At 57.3% G+C, this 19,098-nt stretch overlaps 1 protein-coding gene across 1 annotated transcript; it reads left to right on the plus strand.

The window, feature by feature from the left end:
• Positions 1-2,540: 2,540 nt before the first annotated feature.
• On the plus strand, positions 2,541-16,094 carry SLC22A11 (solute carrier family 22 member 11). Its single transcript, XM_035013752.1, has 10 exons — positions 2,541-2,942; positions 4,268-4,371; positions 7,472-7,626; positions 7,742-7,910; positions 9,375-9,498; positions 10,240-10,361; positions 12,722-12,936; positions 13,884-13,992; positions 14,393-14,599; positions 16,031-16,094. Exons 1-10 carry the CDS (start codon positions 2,541-2,543, stop codon positions 16,092-16,094), a joined length of 1,671 nt encoding a protein of 556 aa, XP_034869643.1.
• Positions 16,095-19,098: the final 3,004 nt, after the last annotated feature.

Genomic DNA, 19,098 nt, shown 5'->3' on the forward strand with positions numbered 1-19,098 from the left:
AATACTGTAGTCCCGAGTATGACCAGCAGGTGGCGGCGCAGCTGCACCAAGCCCTGCACCAAGCAACCCCAGAAAAACAGAAAACCCAAATTAAAAATTCCTTGGCCTGGGAGCAGATAGTCAGTTGGAAATTCCGGGAGCCTTCTGGCAAATCTGGGAGGTTTGACCTTCTGCTGTAAGCAAAGCCTAGGGGCGTCCATGACAAGCAAAGGCAGGGGAGAAGAGAACATTTGTTATGCATATGGAAAAAGGAAATAGAGACAAGAATTCGCCCCCAGGTGCCATGGATTTCAGCAGCTCCCTTGAGCCCCACAATTTTCTAAGTGAGGCTGGGTCCCAGCGCCCCAGAATCACCTGGGGGCTTATTTTTAAATGCAAATTCTGGGGCCTTCCCTTGTGGCAGGACCTGCCAGCACTCCTGGGGTTTCTGACCCAAGCTCAGGTTTGAACCAGGTTGCTACCAACATGGCAGCACGGCCTCGCTTGGGCCAGAAATCAGGGGCCGGAAATGGGAGGCCTCAAAGTCCCTGCCCCCGGAGGCCAGGCCTTCCCCTGTGAAGATGCTATTTGCACACACATGGCAGAAAGCCCAGTTCTTCCATGTGAGATTCAGCCTTCGGGCTTCTGGACTAGGGCTCTGCCCAGTCAGCCCCTCGCTCATGGCCTCCTGCACTGATTTGGGTTGGTTCTCCCTCCACTTCTCTCTACGCACTGTTTTAAAATTCATAAGGAGGGGCGCTCTGGTGGCTAAGTGGGTTAAGCATCATGATGTCCGGGTCCTGGGATCAAGTCCCATATGGGGCTCCCCACTCAGTAGGGAGTCTGCTTCTCTCTCATAAATAAATAAATAAATAAATAAATAAATAAATAAATAAATAAAATCTTAAAAAATAAAATAAAATTCATAATGAGTTCTTGCCCAGAGAGGCCGAGTATGGCAACAGCCCTGGCTTTGAAATCCAGGCCCAGAACCCCCGGTCCTCGGCACCCCAGCTGGGTGCCACAGTGGCCGGATTCTCCAAGCGCTCTGGGAAGTTCAGGGTCCAGATGCCTACCCACACCTCATCCATACTTCTAGCACTCGTCAGACTTCTGTCCGGAACTGACTCAGCCCATTCCTCTCCTAGCCTGGGAGAAATGACTTCCGGCTCCCTGGCTGGCCCTAAGTCTGACCCCAATCCCGAAATCTAGCCTTTCGCTGGGATTTGGCACATGACAGGCCAGAGACCACATGGCAGCTGGCCAGAGGCCCTGGAGAGAGCTCGGGCTTCCGTGTCTGGTTCTAATCCACACTCTGCTGTGTGACCTGGGGCAAGCTGCCTGCCCTCTCTGAGCCTCGGTTTCCTTGTCTGGAGGAATTAGCACCAACTCTCTTGCACAAGGGCTGCTATGAGGAGCAAAGGAGAGGGTACGGACCGCACGGTCAGCACAGAGCCCAACACACCGCAAGCCCGCAGCAACAGCTGCTCCTAAGAGGTTCAGCAGAGGCGGAGTGCTGGGGAGGGGGCTGCCTTCGCACCTCCTCACGCCAGGCTGGGCTGGAGTTAGACCCTGGGTCAGGGAGGTATGACTTCACTCACTTTCCCAGTCTGCACGCCTGCTCGACTCCAGGCTCACGAGGGGCATCGAATGGATGTGAGGGGATCACAGCCATGCTTTCCACCCTGGAGGAGCTTCCAGTCCAATAAAGGCAACCTGGAACCTGGAAATAGAAGCTTCCCAAAATAGCGAGTCTGCAAGCTGGTCTCCCATGCTGCCTGGCGGGAGGCGCGCAGTAAGGAGGGAATGAGCACAGCCCTGGGCCCTCCGGCCAGCTCCCTCCACGCTGGGAGCCCACCCGCTTCCCTGCAGCCTCGGGGCCAGCTAGGGGGGGCCCTGCCCAGTCCCCCACCCAGTCCCCACCACTGTGCTGTAGCAAAATGGCCTGAATCTCAGGCCAATACGGCTGAAGCTCAGGCCAACAGTTTCCTGATTTAAAGGGCCACGTGTAGAGGGATCTGAAAGTTCGGTTTAGGAATGTGAGCAGGCCCCCTGCAGAGAGCTGCCCAAGCCTCCCTCAGTAGCTAGACCTGACTTTCCTGCCCAGGAGCCCACGCTGAGATTGAACTTTAACCAAGGCCACGGCCGGGTGCCACTTCCCTCCACAACTGGAGCTCAGTAACATCACAGCTTAGTGCATCTTATTTGTTTTTCACACCTGCTTGATTTTTACTCTTGGTGCTGGAGAACCAGGGCGCCTCGGATGCCCCAGGCAGCCTGGGCACAGTGAGCTTTGTCCCTGATATCCCCTCTCCAGAGGGGTGGGGCACCCACGCGTCACTCCCAGAAACAGGGTAAGGAGGAGTTTCTTCAAAGCACCTGGGGCATCTCAGGACTGACTCGACCAGTTGCTAGCCCGCACTCCCAACCCAACTGCAGGCTAGCGAGGGCAGAAGGTCCGATGGCCCAGGGTTCCGGCACTTGCTAGTGGTTCAGCAGCCAGACACTCGCGGGCTCCCTGACCTTTGGGAAGGCCGCCCTGGCCGCCCACGGCTCTGCCCATGGCATTCACCGAGCTCCTGGAGCGAGCAGGGGGAGTGGGCCTCTTCCAGGCCCTGCAGGTCTTCACTCTCCTCCTTCCCTCCATGTTGGTGCCCTCCCAACTGCTGATGGAGAACTTCTCGGCCGCCGTGCCCAGCCACCGATGCTGGGTACCCCTCCTGGACAACAGCACTGCCCAGGCCAGTGTCCCCGGGGCCCTGGGCCCCAAGGACCTCCTGACCGTCTCCATCCCCCCGGGCCCCAACCATGAGCCCCATCAGTGTCGCCGCTTCCGCCAACCACAGTGGCAGCTCCTGGACCCCAACGCCACAGCCACCAACTGGAGCGAGGCTGCCACAGAGCCGTGCATGGACGGCTGGGTCTACGACCGCAGCACCTTCACCTCCACCATCGTCTCCAAGGTAAGGGCCTCCCCCCGCCAACCCCCGGCTCTCTTACCTGGCCTCCCAGTGATGGCCACCCGCCCATGCCTGGAAGGATCGCACCGCTTCCGCAGGCGCTACTGAATGAGATGCTACTCCCTCAACACATATTTACTCACTGCTTATGAAGGCCCAGACCCTGATCTGAGGCCGGGGTCCCAGGATAAGCAAGGGAGCCTTTGAGGAGCTCCTGTTCCACCGGCAGCTTCAGAATGGGTCAACATTTAACCCCGCCCCAACAGGAGAGTGGCAGGCACGGTTCCAGAGGCTTTCCCCATAGTCTCACTCCAATCTCACGAGGGGGGTCTTGTTGTTGTCTGCATCTGGTAAGGAACAAAACAGAAGCACAGTGAGGGAAATAAGTTGCCCAGGACCCACGGCTCCAACACTCCAGCGCCCGGCTCAGCCCAGACCACCAGGAGCCGGAAGATGGGTCTCCATCACATCCTGTCCTGCCTCTATGAAGAAGAAAAGCAGGTCCCGTGAGCAAGGAGGAGAGGCAGGTGGGGAAGGCCTCTCTGGAGGTGAGACCTGGATTAGGAGACAAGGTCACGTGAAGGTGCGGAGAGAGCCCAGTGGGACCAGAAGTCCAGGTCTGGGGTGTTGAAGGAGCAGAAGGAGGCCTAGTGTGTCTGGGCACAAGGGGCCAGAGGCCGGCACAATGCAAAGAAGGTGGGTGAGGTGCACTTTCTTCAAGTGCAAAAGAAAGTCACTGGAGGCTTTGGGGCAAGGAAGTGAGGTGATCTGCTTTGCATTTTCCAGTTATCATTTTGCCTTGTGGGGACAGGGGGCTCCTGCTTCCGTGGGCCTGGCGAGAGAGGCGGAAATGGAACGAAGGTGTCAGGTCTTGGTGGAGGGCTGCCTGGTGGGGGGTGTTCAGGTCATGGATGCCCAGACCCGGGCAGGAGGCACTCAAAAATTATGGTGGCACGTGTTCAGCACTCTCTGCTCATCCCGGCAGCCCTGTGAGGGAAACAGCTGCAGGGCCCCCCTTCTGGGTGAGAAACCGGGCTCAGCACATACAGGAACCACCCCTGGGCTCACCCAGCGAGCGATCCACAGAGTTAGAACGCCAGCCTGTGGTTCAGTCCCCGCGCTCCGCTGCCCACGTCCGTCCACTCGGAGTGGCCAAGTCCCGTGTGTGCCACGCAGCTAGCTGGGAGGACAGAGCTGAACCCGCCCCCCGCCCCAGCCCAGCACACCCCTTCCACCTCTGTCGCCTGGCCTGAGGGAGCCCCCAGGACCCAGGCTGACCAGGGTGTGCATCCCCTGAGCCCAGCTGCCGTGCCCACCCTCTCTTCCAGTGGGACCTAGTGTGTGACTACCAGAGCCTGAAACCCCTGGGCCAGTCCATCTACATGGCCGGCGTCCTGCTGGGGTCCATCTCCTGGGGCCTCCTCTCTGACCGGTGAGTATCTCCTCTCCCCCTGGACTCCTCCTCGACAGAACGAGCGCCATGGGGACAGAAGTACAGAAACGGCCCATGAATGTCCCCAGGGAGCCCACACCAGCTTAAGCCACTCTGTGCGAGATCCCCTCAAACACAGCGCTCTCTCCTTTGGTGACACCAACCGTCCAGAGCACCTGTGTGCGAGGCGCTGTAGAGCCCCTGCCCTCAGGGAGCCCATAGTCTTCTGCGGAGAAATAGACTGCTCTTTCTTCGTCGTCGTCATCGTCATCTTCTTCATTTTTTTTTTTTTAAAGATTTTATTTATTTATTTGAGAGAGAGAGAATGAGAGACAGAGAGCATGAGAGGGAGGAGGGTCAGAGGGAGAAGCAGGCTCCCCACTGAGCAGGGAGCCCGATGCGGGACTCGATCCCGGGACTCCAGGATCATGACCTGAGCCGAAGGCAGTCGCTTAACCAACTGAGCCACCCAGGCGCCCTGTCTTCTTCATTTTTTAAAAAAGATTTTATTTATTTGTTTGTTTATTTATTTCAGAGAGAGAGAGCATGCGAATGAGCATGGGGGGGTGGGGCAGAGGCAGAGGAAGAAGCAGGCTCCCCACCGAGCAGGGAGCCCCGATGTGGGGCTCGATCCCAGGACCCCGGGATCCTGACCTGAGCCGAAGGCAGACGCTTAACTGCTTTAACCGCTTAACCGACAGAGCCTCCCAGGCGCCCCCCACCCCTCTTTCTTCTAACTCCGGCAAGTACAGGGCACACTGTGAAGTCGAAATCCTCCTCCCCCTCCTCTGGCCCCTCCCCTCCGTCTCCTGCTCCTCCTTGTGAGGCGGTGCCCCGCCCCCAGCCCTGTCCCTTCTCGTGGCCGGCTGCCCACCCCCGCTGCTCGAGGCCCTACCACCGGGCGCCAGGGACGCCTGCGTTACGCCCACTCGCCTGGTAGAGCCAGCTGCCTGCTTGGAGCTCGCACGTGGAGGAGCATTTGCCTCTCATTTGCCGCGGCCAGCGCTGGACTCCGGACCCTCCCGCGCCAGCCCAGCCCCTCCGCCCCAGACTCCATCCGGGAAAACGGCCCCCGGCCCATGGCACACACCCTCACCCCTAGATCCAGCCCCACGCCCCTCTCCTCCATTCCGTCCCCTTGCCCAAGCCACCTGCCTCTCTTGCCCGGGCAGGCCCTGCCCCCTCGAGGGTCTCTTGCCTCCATTCCGCGTGACTTCAAAAACCTCTACGTGGATCTGGTGGATGCCAGCCTGAAGTAGTCCAGGCCCAGCACACTGAGGACTGTTCCTGCCCGCCACCCCGTCCCCCTCCACCCCTGCTTGGCACTTGGCTTCTCTCCCACAGCCATGCCGGCCCCTCCTGGAGCACCCTCGGCATCCCGGCTGCAGAGCTCCGAGGTGGCCGGTGGCCGAGCCTCGCTCCGAAGGTTCTCCCTGTGGTCTCTTTGTGCCCAGCACGCAGGCCTCCACCCCAGGCGGCCTCGCCCTGGCCACGTCTTCTTTCCTTCCTCACTGCACCTACTCTGACAGTGCTCGGTCGCTCACTCCTTGCTCACCTGCTGCGTGCGTCCCCACGAGACATAGCTCCAAGAAGGCAGGGCATGGCGTCCCCAGCCTCCAGCACGCAGCACGCACTCAGTCATTATTTAGTGAATGCACGAACGGCTTCCCGACTTTCTCCGGACCGTGAGGGCTCAGGGGTCTGACCCTGGGTTCCCATCCCCACCTCCCTTGCCCTCGTCTCCTAGAAGGCGGGTATGTTGCTTCTCTGTGCCTCCATTTCTTCCTGTACGTGGGGACCTGGCTCTATCCATGGGGTTGTTGTGGGTTAACCACAGACAGAGCTCGGGCCAGGGCCTGACACGGGGCGGGCTCCTCGTGCTGTGGTTCTGCTACCTTCGTCATCTGTGGGCCTTATTTAATCCTGAGCGTGGTGGGGGGCCCCGAGCAGCGGGGAAGGACGTGGTCCAGGTGGCACTTTCCAAGGACAGCTGCCATGCGGCTCTGGCTCACTCCCCAGGGGCCGTCCACACCGGGAGCCAAATCGCCGTCGGTCCGCAGCTTACCCGGGGAGCCTGGCATCAGGGTCTGGTGTCAGCGTCCAGACCTCGCCCTGGGTCTGGGCCAAATGTCCTTGTTCCTGGGCACTGCTCAGACAGGCGGGCCAAGCGTTGCCCACATCTCTCCTATTGGACCAATGCACGCTTTAGCTAAATGCGGGCCATGGTTTGGGCTAAGCCAGCCTCGGGGCCGTAGTGGCACGGTGGGTGTGCAGGTGGACCGCTGAGGGCCCGACACCGGTTGTCTCCCGGGAGCTCCAGTCCCAGTGGGCAGACCGGCAGGAAGCTGGCCGGTTTGCCCAAGGCCACGTGCGCTCAGCCTCCCGGCCGTGCCGCCCCCTTGCTCTGCATCATGGTTTTCACAACTCTGAGGCTGTCATCGTGCACACCCCCATTGCACAGACGGGGAATGGTGGCTCAGAGACTTTGAGTCCTGTGCCCAGGGTCACCCAGGCAGGACAGAGCTGGGCTCAGACCCAGGCTTCTGATGCCAAAGCCCATCTTTGTTCAGTTTTTATTTAAATTGCAGTTAGTTAACATGCATTGTAATATGAATTTCAGGTGTACAATACAGTGATTCAACCATAGCCCATTCTTTTTCTTTTAAGATTTTATTTATTTGAGAGAGAGCGAGTGAGAGAGAGAGAGCACAAGACGGGGAGAGAGGCAGAGGGAGAGGGAGAAGCAAGCTCCCCGCTGAGCAGGGAGCCCGATGCGGGGCTCAGTCCCAGGACCCCGGGATCATGACCTGAGCTGAAGGCAGACGCTTAACCAACTGAGCCACCCAGGCGCCCCAACCAAAGCCCATTCTTGACCCTGCGATGCCGCTGGCCCTGAGATCGAGGCGTCTGCCCTTTTTATAAGAGGCACACTTGGAGCATGCTCCTGGGAGATCCCAGGGGTGGGGTACGGTGCTGCCTGCCCTGAGGTGCCCCAGCAGGTGCCCCATCCCCTCGAACCCTCCTTTCCCCTGAAGCCTCTGCCTCCAGGCCCAAGTCCCCAGGGCCCCTCTCCAGGCCCCACAGTGCTCGTCCCCCACAGGTTCGGGCGGAAGCCGGCGCTGAGCTGGTGCTCCCTGCAGGTGGCTTTGGCCAACACCAGCACCGTCTTTGCTTCCAATTTCCTCATCTACTGTGGCCTCCGGTTCCTGAGCGCTTTTGGAGTGGCCGGCATCATCATGACCCCGGTGACGCTCAGTGAGTCCCTCCCTCAGCTGCGCCTGCCATGGTGGCGGTTGGGGGCGGGGGGGGGGGGGATGGGGCCCCGAGGCCACCGCTCAGCCCTTACCTGCCTGTCTGCATCACCTTTCAGTGGTGGAGTGGACCACAACCCGCAGGAGGGCCGTCACCATAACAATGCTGGGATGCTCCTATAGCCTGGGCCAGATGACCCTGGGGGCCCTGGCCTTCACCCTGCGGGACTGGCGGGCTCTCCAGCTGGCCGTGTCGATGCCCTTCTTTGCCATCTTCCTGATCTCCTGGTGGGTACAGTGTGGGGCCTTTGTTCTTGGGGAGGACGTCACTTGCTAGGAGGGAGATTTTGGGGGCCAGGGTGCCCCTCACCCTCACCACCCTGGCCGGCCGTGGATCCCGAGACGCTGAGAGCCACGTAGGGCAATGATGTGTGTGGGGCCCCTGCTCAGGAGAGACATCTTGGGGCTTCAGAGTTCCGGGGTGGGCGTTTTAGCCAGACGTCTGAGGCTCCCACCCGTCCTGCTGGCTCTCGGGCCTTCCCCTCCTTGGCACGAGCTGCCCCCCACCTGCTAGCCCCTTCCTTCACATCACTTGCCCACCCCCCACCCATGGGCTCCTGAGTCAGTGCGGACTGGCGTTGGATATGAAAAGATACCATCATCACAATTATTTGGGGTGCTGCAACACTCCCTGAGGTCTGGAAACACGTGGTTGGGTGAGGGACAGGGGACCAGACCCAAATTCATGACCCTGTAAGTTCTTTCGTGTCCATGAACCAGGGTTGGGTGGACCTGCGCCCCGTTAAGTCTACTGTGGGGTATAGAGAGTAGCAAGGACTCATTCATTCCTTCTCAAGTATTTACTGCCCCATGCCAGACGTGGTTTCAGGTCCCGGGGGCACATCAGCAAAGAAAACAGATCAAAAGCCACTGACCACGTGGAGTTTTATCGATAACAACGGGATCAGTAAGCGAGGAGGAAGACATCCCATAATCACACTTATTAGGCTGCTCTGGTCACCCTGGTTGGGTGAGTCTCAGGTGCTGTTGGTCATCCCAGATGTGTATTCACTTCTTCTAACGAGGAAGATGATAGGATGACCACCATTTTCAGAGGAGGGACTGAGGCCCAGAGAGGTTCAGTGACTCGTGCAGGCCACGCAGCCGGTAAGTGCCAGAGGCAGGATTTGAACCCAGGCAGGCTGGCTCTTTGAACCACTAGGGCAGGCGGCCTCCAGACGGACGCAAACAGAGCTGAGCCCCTCTGGGCTGGGAAAATGCCAGTCCTCTCACCCAGGAGATGCCTCTCCCTGCTATCTGCCCCGAGGCTGGGAAGAAGCAGGCTACTTTTATAAAACCACTCAGTTCTGGCTGGGGATGTGTTTAGCGTGTGCGTGCGTGTGTGTGTGAAATTCAGCGTGATGTGAGCTGTCACAGAAATGGGCTCAGCTTCACCATAGGCTCAGGCAGCTGTGCACGGGCCATGCGCGAGCCCCCCGCAGCCGGGAAGCCAGATGGGATGGTGTGGGGGAAAGAGGGCGGCCAGGCATTGGGACTCAGCTTTACTCAGTACCGAGGGAGGCTGCCAGTCTCGCATCCTGGCCCCAGCCATGCAGAGGGGAGAGCGGTTGCCGTCTGTCTCCCCCTGCTGCTGGGGGAGCGGCTGCCCACGTCCCCCTCCTGACCTGACGAGGAGGGCCCTGGACGCGGGAAGAGCGTAGGGGCCCGGGCAAGCGCCTGCGTCCTTAACAGGTGGCTGCCGGAGTCTGCCCGATGGCTGATTATTGTGGGCAAACCGGAACAAGCGCTCCAGGAGCTCAAAAAGGTGGCCAGGATAAACGGCCACAAGGAAGCCACAAAGTCACTGACCGTCGAGGTGAGATGCCCCTGTTTGTGACCCAGAGTGTGGGACGTGGCAGGGAGAGGACAGCCACTGATGTCTTGTCACCAGCTTCACCGCTACCCACCCGATAACAGCTGTGACAACCCCCAGCTTGCTTGTGGGAGGCTTCCACCCACATGCATTGCAAGCTCACCTCATAGGGCTTCTCGGTGTGTTTGGGGGAAACTGCATGTGCTTCTCTGAAGGTGATTATTTCAAGGAAGTAGGTGTGGGAGGATGTGCAGCAAGAAACAAAACACAGCTTGGGGGTGGGAGGATCAGGGAAGGCTTCCAGGAGGAGGCGAGCCAACCAAGACTGAGCTGAGCATGGGGCAGGCGGGGCCTGGAGGGGCAGGAAGAGTCTGGATGGCACTTGGGTGCAGTGGGGAGCCCGTGTGGCTGGGGTAGGAGGCGTACCCTGAGGCCAGCCATGAGGGGCAAGGAGGGGTGGTCGGGTTTGTGTAGGAACTGCCGAGAGCTGGGACACAAGCCTGGCTCCCTGGCTCAGAGTAGGGGGGCCAGGTCGGCAGAAGAGAGCTCTGTCAGGGGGCCAGAGAGAGATCTTTCTTTCTGTCTCCATCCCCGCCCCCACCCCAAGGCTCTCCAGTTTCCAGAAGCCAAGGCCGGGCTCCTCGCATCACTCTGCCCACCTGGACACCATTCCCTGGCACGGGGGCGGGGCGGGGCCCGTGCCACCCCCCACCCCCCACTCACTGTGTCCGCCTCTCCCCGCAGGTGCTCATGACCAGCATGCAGGAGGAGGAGGAGGGGGCCTCTAAGAAGGCCCGCAGGTCGGTGCTGGACCTGTTTCTCATGCCCGTGCTCCGCTGGAGAAGCTGCAGCATGTTCCTGGTGAGGTATGCCACCCAGCTCATCCCTCCCAGAGCCAGGCCTGAGGAGGGAAGTGGGCCAGCCCCATGGGATGGGATCAGTGGATGCCGGCGGCCAGTGCCCAGGGCCCAGGGCGATGGGAGAATTCACCCAAGGCCGAACAAAAGACATAGAAGTTTATTGAATTCATGGCAAGGGAGCAGAGAGACTGTCTGCCAGGAGGCAGTGGGAGGGGGCTGTAGTTATAGGGGAGGGGGAGGAGGTAGGGGAACATGTGGAATGTTCCTTTTTGGGTCCGATTGGTCAGTGAGGGCTTACGGCTGTTTTGAGGTGGGTCCCTGGTGGGCCTGTTTGCAGGATGGTCGCTGTGGGCCCTTCTGCCTTACTGGGGCTTCCAGTGCCCAAGCCTGGGGCTTCCAATGCCCAAGCCTGTTGCCTAAAAGCGGCCTCTACTGTGTCCGGGGTGGGAGTGAGGAGTGGCTCCTGCACGGCCTCAGGAAGCACGTTTCTGGCCGGACAGGCAGTTCCCCCAGGAGGCAGGAGTCTCGGCCAGCACTGGGGAGGGGCTGGGGGTTCAAGCGGGAAGCCAGCTGGAGGGCAGGGACAGGGGCACGCTGAAGCCCAGGCTGGACACGGAGCCTATGTCCCTAGAGATGGGGGACCAGAAGTGGCTGGAGAGGGCCACTGGCCCACTTACGCCAAGTTCATCTACACCCCCACTTTACAGAGGGGACAGCAGGGCCCAGTGGGGCAGGTAACTTGCCCAAGATGACTGAACAGGCATTTGAACCCTGCCTGAGCTACCTCCTTGCCCACTGCCACCCAGCAGGCCCCTCATTGAGCATGGACTCCCCAGCAGGCCCCGTCTTGGCACCCACGGCCACCTGGGGCCAGGAGAAGGCCCCTTAATAAAACAAATTCAGTTCAAGTGACTTGCAGAGAGCACACTGCGGGTGTGGGTCAGGTTTGATGGAGACTTACCTTGAAATAAAACTAAAGATTAGAAAAACGTTTATTTTATGCTCTATTTAACCACATATGGGTTCCAGTGGCAAATATTTGCTACACCTTAGGGAATGGATCAAATGCTTTTATCCCCCCTCCCCCCCAAGTGAGAAGGAGTGCCTGGTGCCAGGAATGTCCGGGGCCATTCTTTCAAAACCTTCAAGGCTTCCCTGGGGCCGCTCCGCATCCTTTGTTATTCAAATCACAGGCTGGGCCGCGGCTAACCTGGCGGGTTTCTCGGCTTCCGCCGTTAACCCCTTCGGTACCGGCCCTAGAGCCTCCGCGTCAGCTACTTGGAGCCAGAGCTGAGCCCCTCCCCCACGGGGCTTCCACAAACTTCGGGGACCCCGGGGGCCTGCAGCTTTAGCCAGCAGCTGGTGTCCCCTGGTGTCAGCTGCCTTGCCGGGTGCAGTGCTCAGGTGCGGCCCAAGGGGAGTGTCCGTGAGGCAGGGATGGGGACCGATTTGAAAAGTGGTAGGGAGTAATTTCACACCGCAGTCACTGCTGGATCCAAATTCAATCTCCAAACTGCGGAAATCCAGCTACTGTTAAGTTCAGCTTCGCCTACTCAGGAGCCTGGGCGGTCTGTGGCAGGGCGGTCTGTCCCGTGTCCACCCCCTACCCCTCCAGACTTGGGGTGGAGGTCAGTAAGCAGGAAGTTCATTGGAGAGGGCTCTTGGGATCCCTGCCTGGGGACGGGGATGGGGAGGCTAGGGGAGGGGAGGGGAGGGGAGGGGAACAATCAGATGGGGCAGGGGAGCAGTCCCGGTGGTACTGCCCCAACGAGGCCCCCTGCAAGCCCACGGAGGGCCCAAGGAGCTGGGGTGGCCCTTCTGAACCGTCCCTCTGGCCTGTGTCATGGGATGTCCTCCCCAACTGAGAGGCAGCACTCCCAGAGGCTGGGAAAATAAGACTTGCCCTCCTGAAAGAAGGACAACACAGCCCACCTCCTTCTACTCTGAATCCCATCTTTCAAGATGAAGAAACTGGCACCCAGGAAAGGGCGGAGACTCGCCCAGGTTCAGGGCTAGTAGAGTCATGGTTCTAGCAGTGACTGGAAACAAAGCGAGAGAGTGCTCGGGCCAGGCCTGAAGCTCAGCTTGACCCACACAGCCCGTCAGCCCAGGGACTTAAAACTTAAGTGTCCCCACTGGCTGGTGGCCAGGGAGCCTGGGAGGTGACTGCCTAAGGCGGAATGAATGAAGCCTGGCCTTTCTCTCCTGGGCCAGCGCCACTCTTGAGAGATGTGTCAGGCATCCGACAGACAGGTTTTTCGGGGTCCGTAGGGACCCGCTCAGGATGGCCTGGGCCCTCTGGGGACAGCTCAGTTGTGTGCCCTCTCCTCTGGGGCAGGGATCCGATTTCTGGCTTTGCCCTGCAGCTTCTCCCAAATGATCTCCTACTACGGGCTGGTCCTCGACCTGCAAAACCTGGGGAGTGACATCTTCCTCCTCCAGGTCCTCTTCGGAGCTGTGGACTTACTGGGCCGGGCCACCACCACTTTCTTGTTCAGCTTCTTGGGCCACCGCACGACCCTGGCCAGCTTCCAGATCATGGCTGGCCTCTCCATCCTGGCCAACATACTGGTCCCACAAGGTGAGGCGGGGTGGACTGAGTGGGCTGAGCTGCTGACAGTCTGGGGCACTGGCTTCCCTGCCTGCACCCCCCGCCCGCCCCCCCACCCATCCCCCTGAGGCGACTGAGGTTCAGAGAGGTGGAGTCGGGTGCCGCAGGTCACTCAGCTAGCCATTGACAGGGCCAGGGCTGGGACCAGACTTCAAGCCCGAGGCTGGTCCTGAGGTGGGAGGAGGGGCTGGGGAAGCTGTGAGACACTCCAGTTGCTTGAAGTGAGGCGCGAACACCAAGCCTGGGGCACTGGGGTGTGCAGATTGCTGGCCAGGGCTCCCGTCTTACTCTTTGCTTTCTGAATGAGACTTTAATGCCCCGAAAACCCTCTCAAGTCTCCTTTTATGGCTCAAGGCAAGGGGGGCTGGTGGAGGGGCGGGGACCCCGAGTTCTGAGCTGATAGCAAAGCCAGGAGGGAGGCAGAGGGGTGGTCTCCCAAACAAGCTGCAAGAGGCAGTGCTCGGGGAAAACTTGCAAAGACCAGTGTGTGACAGTTTTTGAGACTCTTCATTACAACTTGTGGGAGGGAAAGCTGAGGCCGAGTGTGGCTTCTTAAGCCAGCGTTCCCACAGACAGACGGAAGGCAGCGAGGACCTGCCATGACCCTCTCCTTCATGGAGGAAGCACACGCAGGTCCCAGAGAGCTTTGGCACGGTGACACTGTAAGGAGCAGGCCCCGAGAGCCATCCTCAGCTGCCCCGGGTCGCCCGCCCCGGACCTGGCTGGGTTCTGGCGCTGCCCCCCCACCCCTCCGCCCAGCCCACCAACTGTGATGTCAGGCTGCCCCTGCAGCCCTGGGCGGCCTGGCACCGAGTCAGCACTGGGGGGCACCTGGGCGCAGTCAAGGAAGCCCTGCGCTCTGGGCTCACTGGGGACCCCTCGGGCAGAGCCCACTGTCACCCTCTTCCTCTGCCCAGATTTGCAGACCCTGCGCTTGGTCTTCGCCGTGCTGGGAAAAGGATGCTTTGGCATAAGCTTAACCTCTATCTCTGTCTACAAGCCTGAACTCTACCCAACTGCGCTGCGGTAGGCTGGGCTGCGTGCTGCACCCGGGAGGGGTGGCCAGACCCAGGGCGCGCGAGAAAGGGACGTCCCTGGGAAGGCCAGTGGGGAGGGCAAGGAGGGGCTGGGTATCCCGGAACAACACAGCCGACCAGGGAGAATGGGGTGGGTCCTAGACAGTCCATGAAGGACTCTGGATTGGATGTTCTCAGGAAGGAGAGGGCCCCTCTGGGTGGGAAAATCTAGGTGGGCTCCGTGGAGGAGGTAGTGTTAGGAAAGACTTTGAGGATTGCAGCTCCTTCACCCATCTTTCCCTCCCCTGGCACATCCTGACCCAGCCAAATGCCTCCCCCTCCCCCAGTAAGGCCCCTTTCTTGAAAGTGGCATTGATGACCAGGGTCTGGGCCCTCCCCTCCACCCCCAGGATGACAGCAGATGGCTTCCTGCAGTCGGCAGGTCGTCTGGGGGCTGTGACGGGGCCCCTAATCAGGATGACTCGCCCGGCCGTGCCCCTGCTGGCCCCCGTCTCCTACGGTGTCATCCCCATCGCTTCCAGCCTCATCCTCCTGCTCTTTCTCCCGGAGACCAAGGGGCTTCCACTTCCTGACACCATCCAGGACCTGGAGAGCCAGTGAGTGATCCTTGGTCACCCTGGGAGTAGGGCTGGGCTTCCAGGAGTAGCTGGGCAGGGCTGCAGGGGCAGGCCTCCCTCAGCCCCGGGACGGGACGGGAGAGCCCAAGGGTCAGGGAGACATGCTAGACGAAGAGGCCAGAGCTGGGCTGGGCTCGTCATTGACATGGTACCAGCAGCTTGAGTGTGCCGAGAGCTGACCTCATCCCCGGTGCCTCAGGGCAGCAAGCCGGTGAGCATCAGGCTTTGCGTCTGAGACCACGTAATCATTGCAACAACACAGCCCGGAAGAGACTATTTCCATCGCTGTTTACCAGAGGCTCAGAGAGATGAAGGGCTGATTCAAGGTCTCCCAGGTAGAAGGCCATCGTCCCTTAGGCAGGGACATGCAGAGGCTCTGAGCCCGGCTCTGCAGCCAGACTGCCTAGGACTGAATCCCTACGCCCCGGGCACGCACTGACCTCTCTTACGAAACTCGCCCAAGAGGTTGGAGCCAGCCCTGACCGCCCTAGTTCAATCTTCCCCCAGGAATCCCAGGCCCAGACAGATCAACAGCTCAGTTTCTGGAGCACATCATGCTACCCTCATTCCATCCTTTGAGAGAACAGAAATGAGGCAACATTCCTCAAGTTTATTTTATGGCCCGAATCACCACGATGCTTCTGCTTTCTCATTTATAAAATGGGGGTTAAAACCAAACCAAACCAAACCCAGCCGAGCTCAAAGAGCTGTTTTCGAGTTGAAGTTATTATATTAAAGCACTGAGGATAATGCCTGGCCCACAGCACGGGCCCCAGGAGTGTGGCTGCTGTGTCCTGGGTAAGGGTAGTCATGGGGCGTCAACAGGCTGAACAGGAACCATCCATGCTAATGGATGGGGGTGCCTGGGTGGCTCAGTTGGTTGCGCATCCAACTCTTGACTTCGGCTCCAGTCATGATCTCAGGGTCCTGGGATTGAGCCCTGCGTCGGGCTCCACGCTCAGCAGGGGAGTCTGCTTGTCCCTCTCCCCCTGCTCCTCTCTCTCTCTCCCAAATAAATAAATAAAATCTTTAAAAAGAGAGTAATACTAACAGCTGGTGCTCAGAGGGCCCTTCCTGCTTCAATAGAGCATCTTATTTAATTCAAACAACCCCACAAAGAGCTGTTATGTTCAATTTCACTGCCAAAGAAATGAAGACACAGAGAGGTCATGTAACTTGCCTAAGGACACTCAGCTAAGAAGCAGGGAAGGTGGGACTTAACTTACTCTTTCACTTTTTTGAGCACCTACTATGTTTCGGGCACTGTCTTATGCTTTGGGGGACATAGTGGAAAATCAAAGCCTAATCTCATGGAGTTTATGTGCTCATAAGACTTGACCCCCAGTTCCGCCCTCCGAGCTCTTCAGCTGTCTCACCACACACCACCGCTCTGTCTTTTGATTACTCTAGGAAATCGGCAGCAGCCAAGGGCAAGCAGCAAGAGGTGGCCATTACAGAGAGTACCTGGTTCTAGCAGTTCTGCTTGCGAGGAGCCCCTTTGGCTGAAGATCCCCACGAAAGGACTTGCCTCCTCTCCAGTGGAGGGAGGAAGCAATCTGGAGAACCTTGAGGGCCTATAGCATGGCTGATGCTGGGGCAGCTGGGCTGAGGGGCAGCATTGAGGCTGAAGGCTGCTTTCTCTGCTCACTTCTCTTCCCCCCACCTCAGCCCTGCAGAGGCCTGGCCCCGTCGACAAGATGGGCTCTGTCCCCTCCCCTCCAGGCTCCCATCTTCACACCTTCACTCAAAACTCCTGACTCACTTCACTGAACCGGAAGCTGCAGGTTTCTCACCTCCGAGCTACCAGAGTGGATCCTAGGACAAAAAGGGAAGGATCTGGACAGACCTGAGTCCCAACCCCTCCCCCACCATTTGCAGAGTCCTCCTCTGTAAAATGGAAATGATTATGGAATCTACCTCCCCGGGGAGGGGGTCCGGGGGTGACAGGTTAACAGATCTTAGCACAGACCAGAGTCCAACACATAGAACCTTCTAGCGGAGCTGCCAGCCTCAGGTGTTCAGGTTGTGCTCTGCCTGAGGCAGCAGCTGATGCAGGACACGTTGGGCTACGTGCAGGAACAGCGGGAACCACCAGGGCCTGTGGGAGGCAGGCTTTGTAGCACCAAGAGGGCAGAGTGATCCCTGGTTCCCAAGGGAGGATGTGATTGATGTGTCTGAGGAATCCCACCCATTACCAAGGAACTGAGGCCCCCTGCTCAGGAATAACAGGAATGGCCCCTGGTTGCTTGACAATAAGTGTTGTTTGCTATGGGACCCTATCCACAGGAGCAGGTGGGGCAGGACTTGCAGTTCGGCCATTTGAGACCCTCCTGGTTTCCCTACATGTCAAGGCAGCACATCATACAGGGCCTTAGTTGGAGGCCTTACATCACAGGGGCACCCTTCGGTTGTCTATCTCAAGGGGTCACCTTTGCCTAATTCACACAAAAACCTTCCCTGTGCTGGCAGCAGCCCATGCTGCTAAAACTGTGGGATCACTGAGGCTGACCACCTACTTTAGAGGTAAGAAAACTAAAACTCAGAGAGGTGGAGTGACATGCTTGGAGTCCCATGGCTGAGCCCTGGCCAGGAGGCCGGGCTCCCAGTCCAGAGCTCTTTCCAGCACACCAGGCTCCTCACCCTCACCTCCAGACCTCCAGGCCTGACATCTGCAGCCCTGTCACAGAGTTACTCCCACACCCTTCCCTGGAGAGCCAGACCCTCTAGGCAACTGCCCACTCTCCTTGGATGACTCGGAAGCCTCAAGCCATAGGTTTCCCATCCCAGGCATCCCCATTTCCCTCTGTCAAATCCAGTGCACACCAGGCCAATCAAACACAATTCAAATCAAATCCTCTATCTGCTTAAAACTTTCTGGTGGCTCAAGATAAAGACCACGCTTCCCCCACCAACAGGCTTCCATGGTTCTCTAGCCTTGCTTCACATGTAATAAATGTGTAAAAATTCAAATCATACAAAGTATGTTCTTGGATCCTCATGGAGAGAAATTAGAAATCAGTAGTGGAGAGGTATTTGGAAAACTCCTTCACACTAAACAAGACACTTCTAAATAACCCTGGGCCAAAGAATTCATCACAAAGGAAATTAGAAAATATTTGGAATTGAATGAAAATTTTTAAAAATGGCACATCAAAATTTGTGGGATGAAGCTAGAGAAGTGGTTCAAGGAAAAACTAATATCATTAAGTGATTACATTAGAAAGGAAGAAAGTCTCAAATCCGATATCTCAGCTTTCACCTTTAGAAATTAGAAAAAGAGGTCATTTAAACTAAGGTAAGTAAAAGAAAGGAAATAATAAACAGAAATCAGAAAAATAGAAAATGATCAAGAAAGTCAGTGAAACTTGAGGCTGGTTCTTTGAGAAGTCAATAAAATTTATAAATCTCTAGATGTACTGATGAGGAAAAAAAAGAAAAGAAAAGACACACATTACCAATATCAGGAGTAAAAGAAGAAGCATCACTACCAATCCTACAGATATTTAAAAAATAAGGAAATACTATGAGCAACATTTTGCCAACAAATTTGACAACTTAGATGAAATTAACAAATTCCCTGAAGGATATGAACTAGCAAAGCTTGCTTAAGAAGAAATAGATAACATTGTTAGCCCTATATCTGTGAAAGAAATTGAGGTTGTGGGTTAAAACCTTCCCACAGAGGAAATTCCAGGCCCCCATTGTGGGAAACAGAACGCCACAACGACCACTGGTGCATGTTCACTCAGACTCTGAGATCTCTGAGAAAACTCGAGATTGCAGGGTTAAAAATAACCTGAAAGGATCAGAGTGAGATGCCCTTGGAACGTGTGTGGTCAGTTCTAAAGTATGCAGCAGAAGATGTTCTGTAGATAGGAAGCCAGCTGTAAACAGCACACTGGGCACTCCCCTCTGTTCCTTTATTCTGTTTTAAAGATTCTTACGTGCTTGACTAATCCTGTATACATGGAGGAATGTGCCTTACTATGCCCCTGCTGTAAACCATTATAGATCTATATCGCTGTAGAAGGTTTATGTAAGAGGATGGAAAATAAACCTCAGCACCGAGGCCGCTCCCTCGCTCCCTGGGGTCCCCTGTGCCTCACTCTACTGTCATCTCTTTTTCTCAGTTCCTTCGCTGCCCCAGGTCCCTGACTCTCTGAGATCGACACATCATGGCTTCACTGGTGAATCCTGCCAAACAACTAAGAAAAAAAAAATAGTAACAATTATGCCCAAAATCTTCCAGAAGATTGAAAAAGAGAGAACACTTTCCAGCTCATTTTTTGAGGCCATCACCCTGATTCCAAAGTCAGAAAAAGATATAACAACTATAAACCAATATCTTTTCCAAACATAGACACAAAAACTCTTACCAAACATTTATTCATTTTTTTAAAAGATTTTATTTATTTATTTGAGAGAGAGAGACACAGTGAGAGAGGGAACACAAGCAGCGGGGAGTGGGAGAGGGAGAA

This window comes from Mirounga leonina, unplaced genomic scaffold, assembly GCF_011800145.1.
Source record: "Mirounga leonina isolate KUSES-001 unplaced genomic scaffold, KU_Mleo_1.0 Mir_166, whole genome shotgun sequence".
In the NCBI taxonomy this organism is placed as follows: Eukaryota; Metazoa; Chordata; class Mammalia; order Carnivora; family Phocidae; genus Mirounga; species Mirounga leonina.

Coding starts and splice junctions, on each gene's coding strand:
- SLC22A11 (XM_035013752.1), top strand. CDS start 2,541: ATGGCATTCACCGAGCTCCTGGAGCGAGCAGGGGGAGTGGGCCTCTTC. Junction 2,943..4,267: donor CCTCCACCATCGTCTCCAAG/GTAAGGGCCTCC, acceptor CCTCTCTTCCAG/TGGGACCTAGTGTGTGACTA. Junction 12,937..13,883: donor CAACATACTGGTCCCACAAG/GTGAGGCGGGGT, acceptor TCCTCTGCCCAG/ATTTGCAGACCCTGCGCTTG.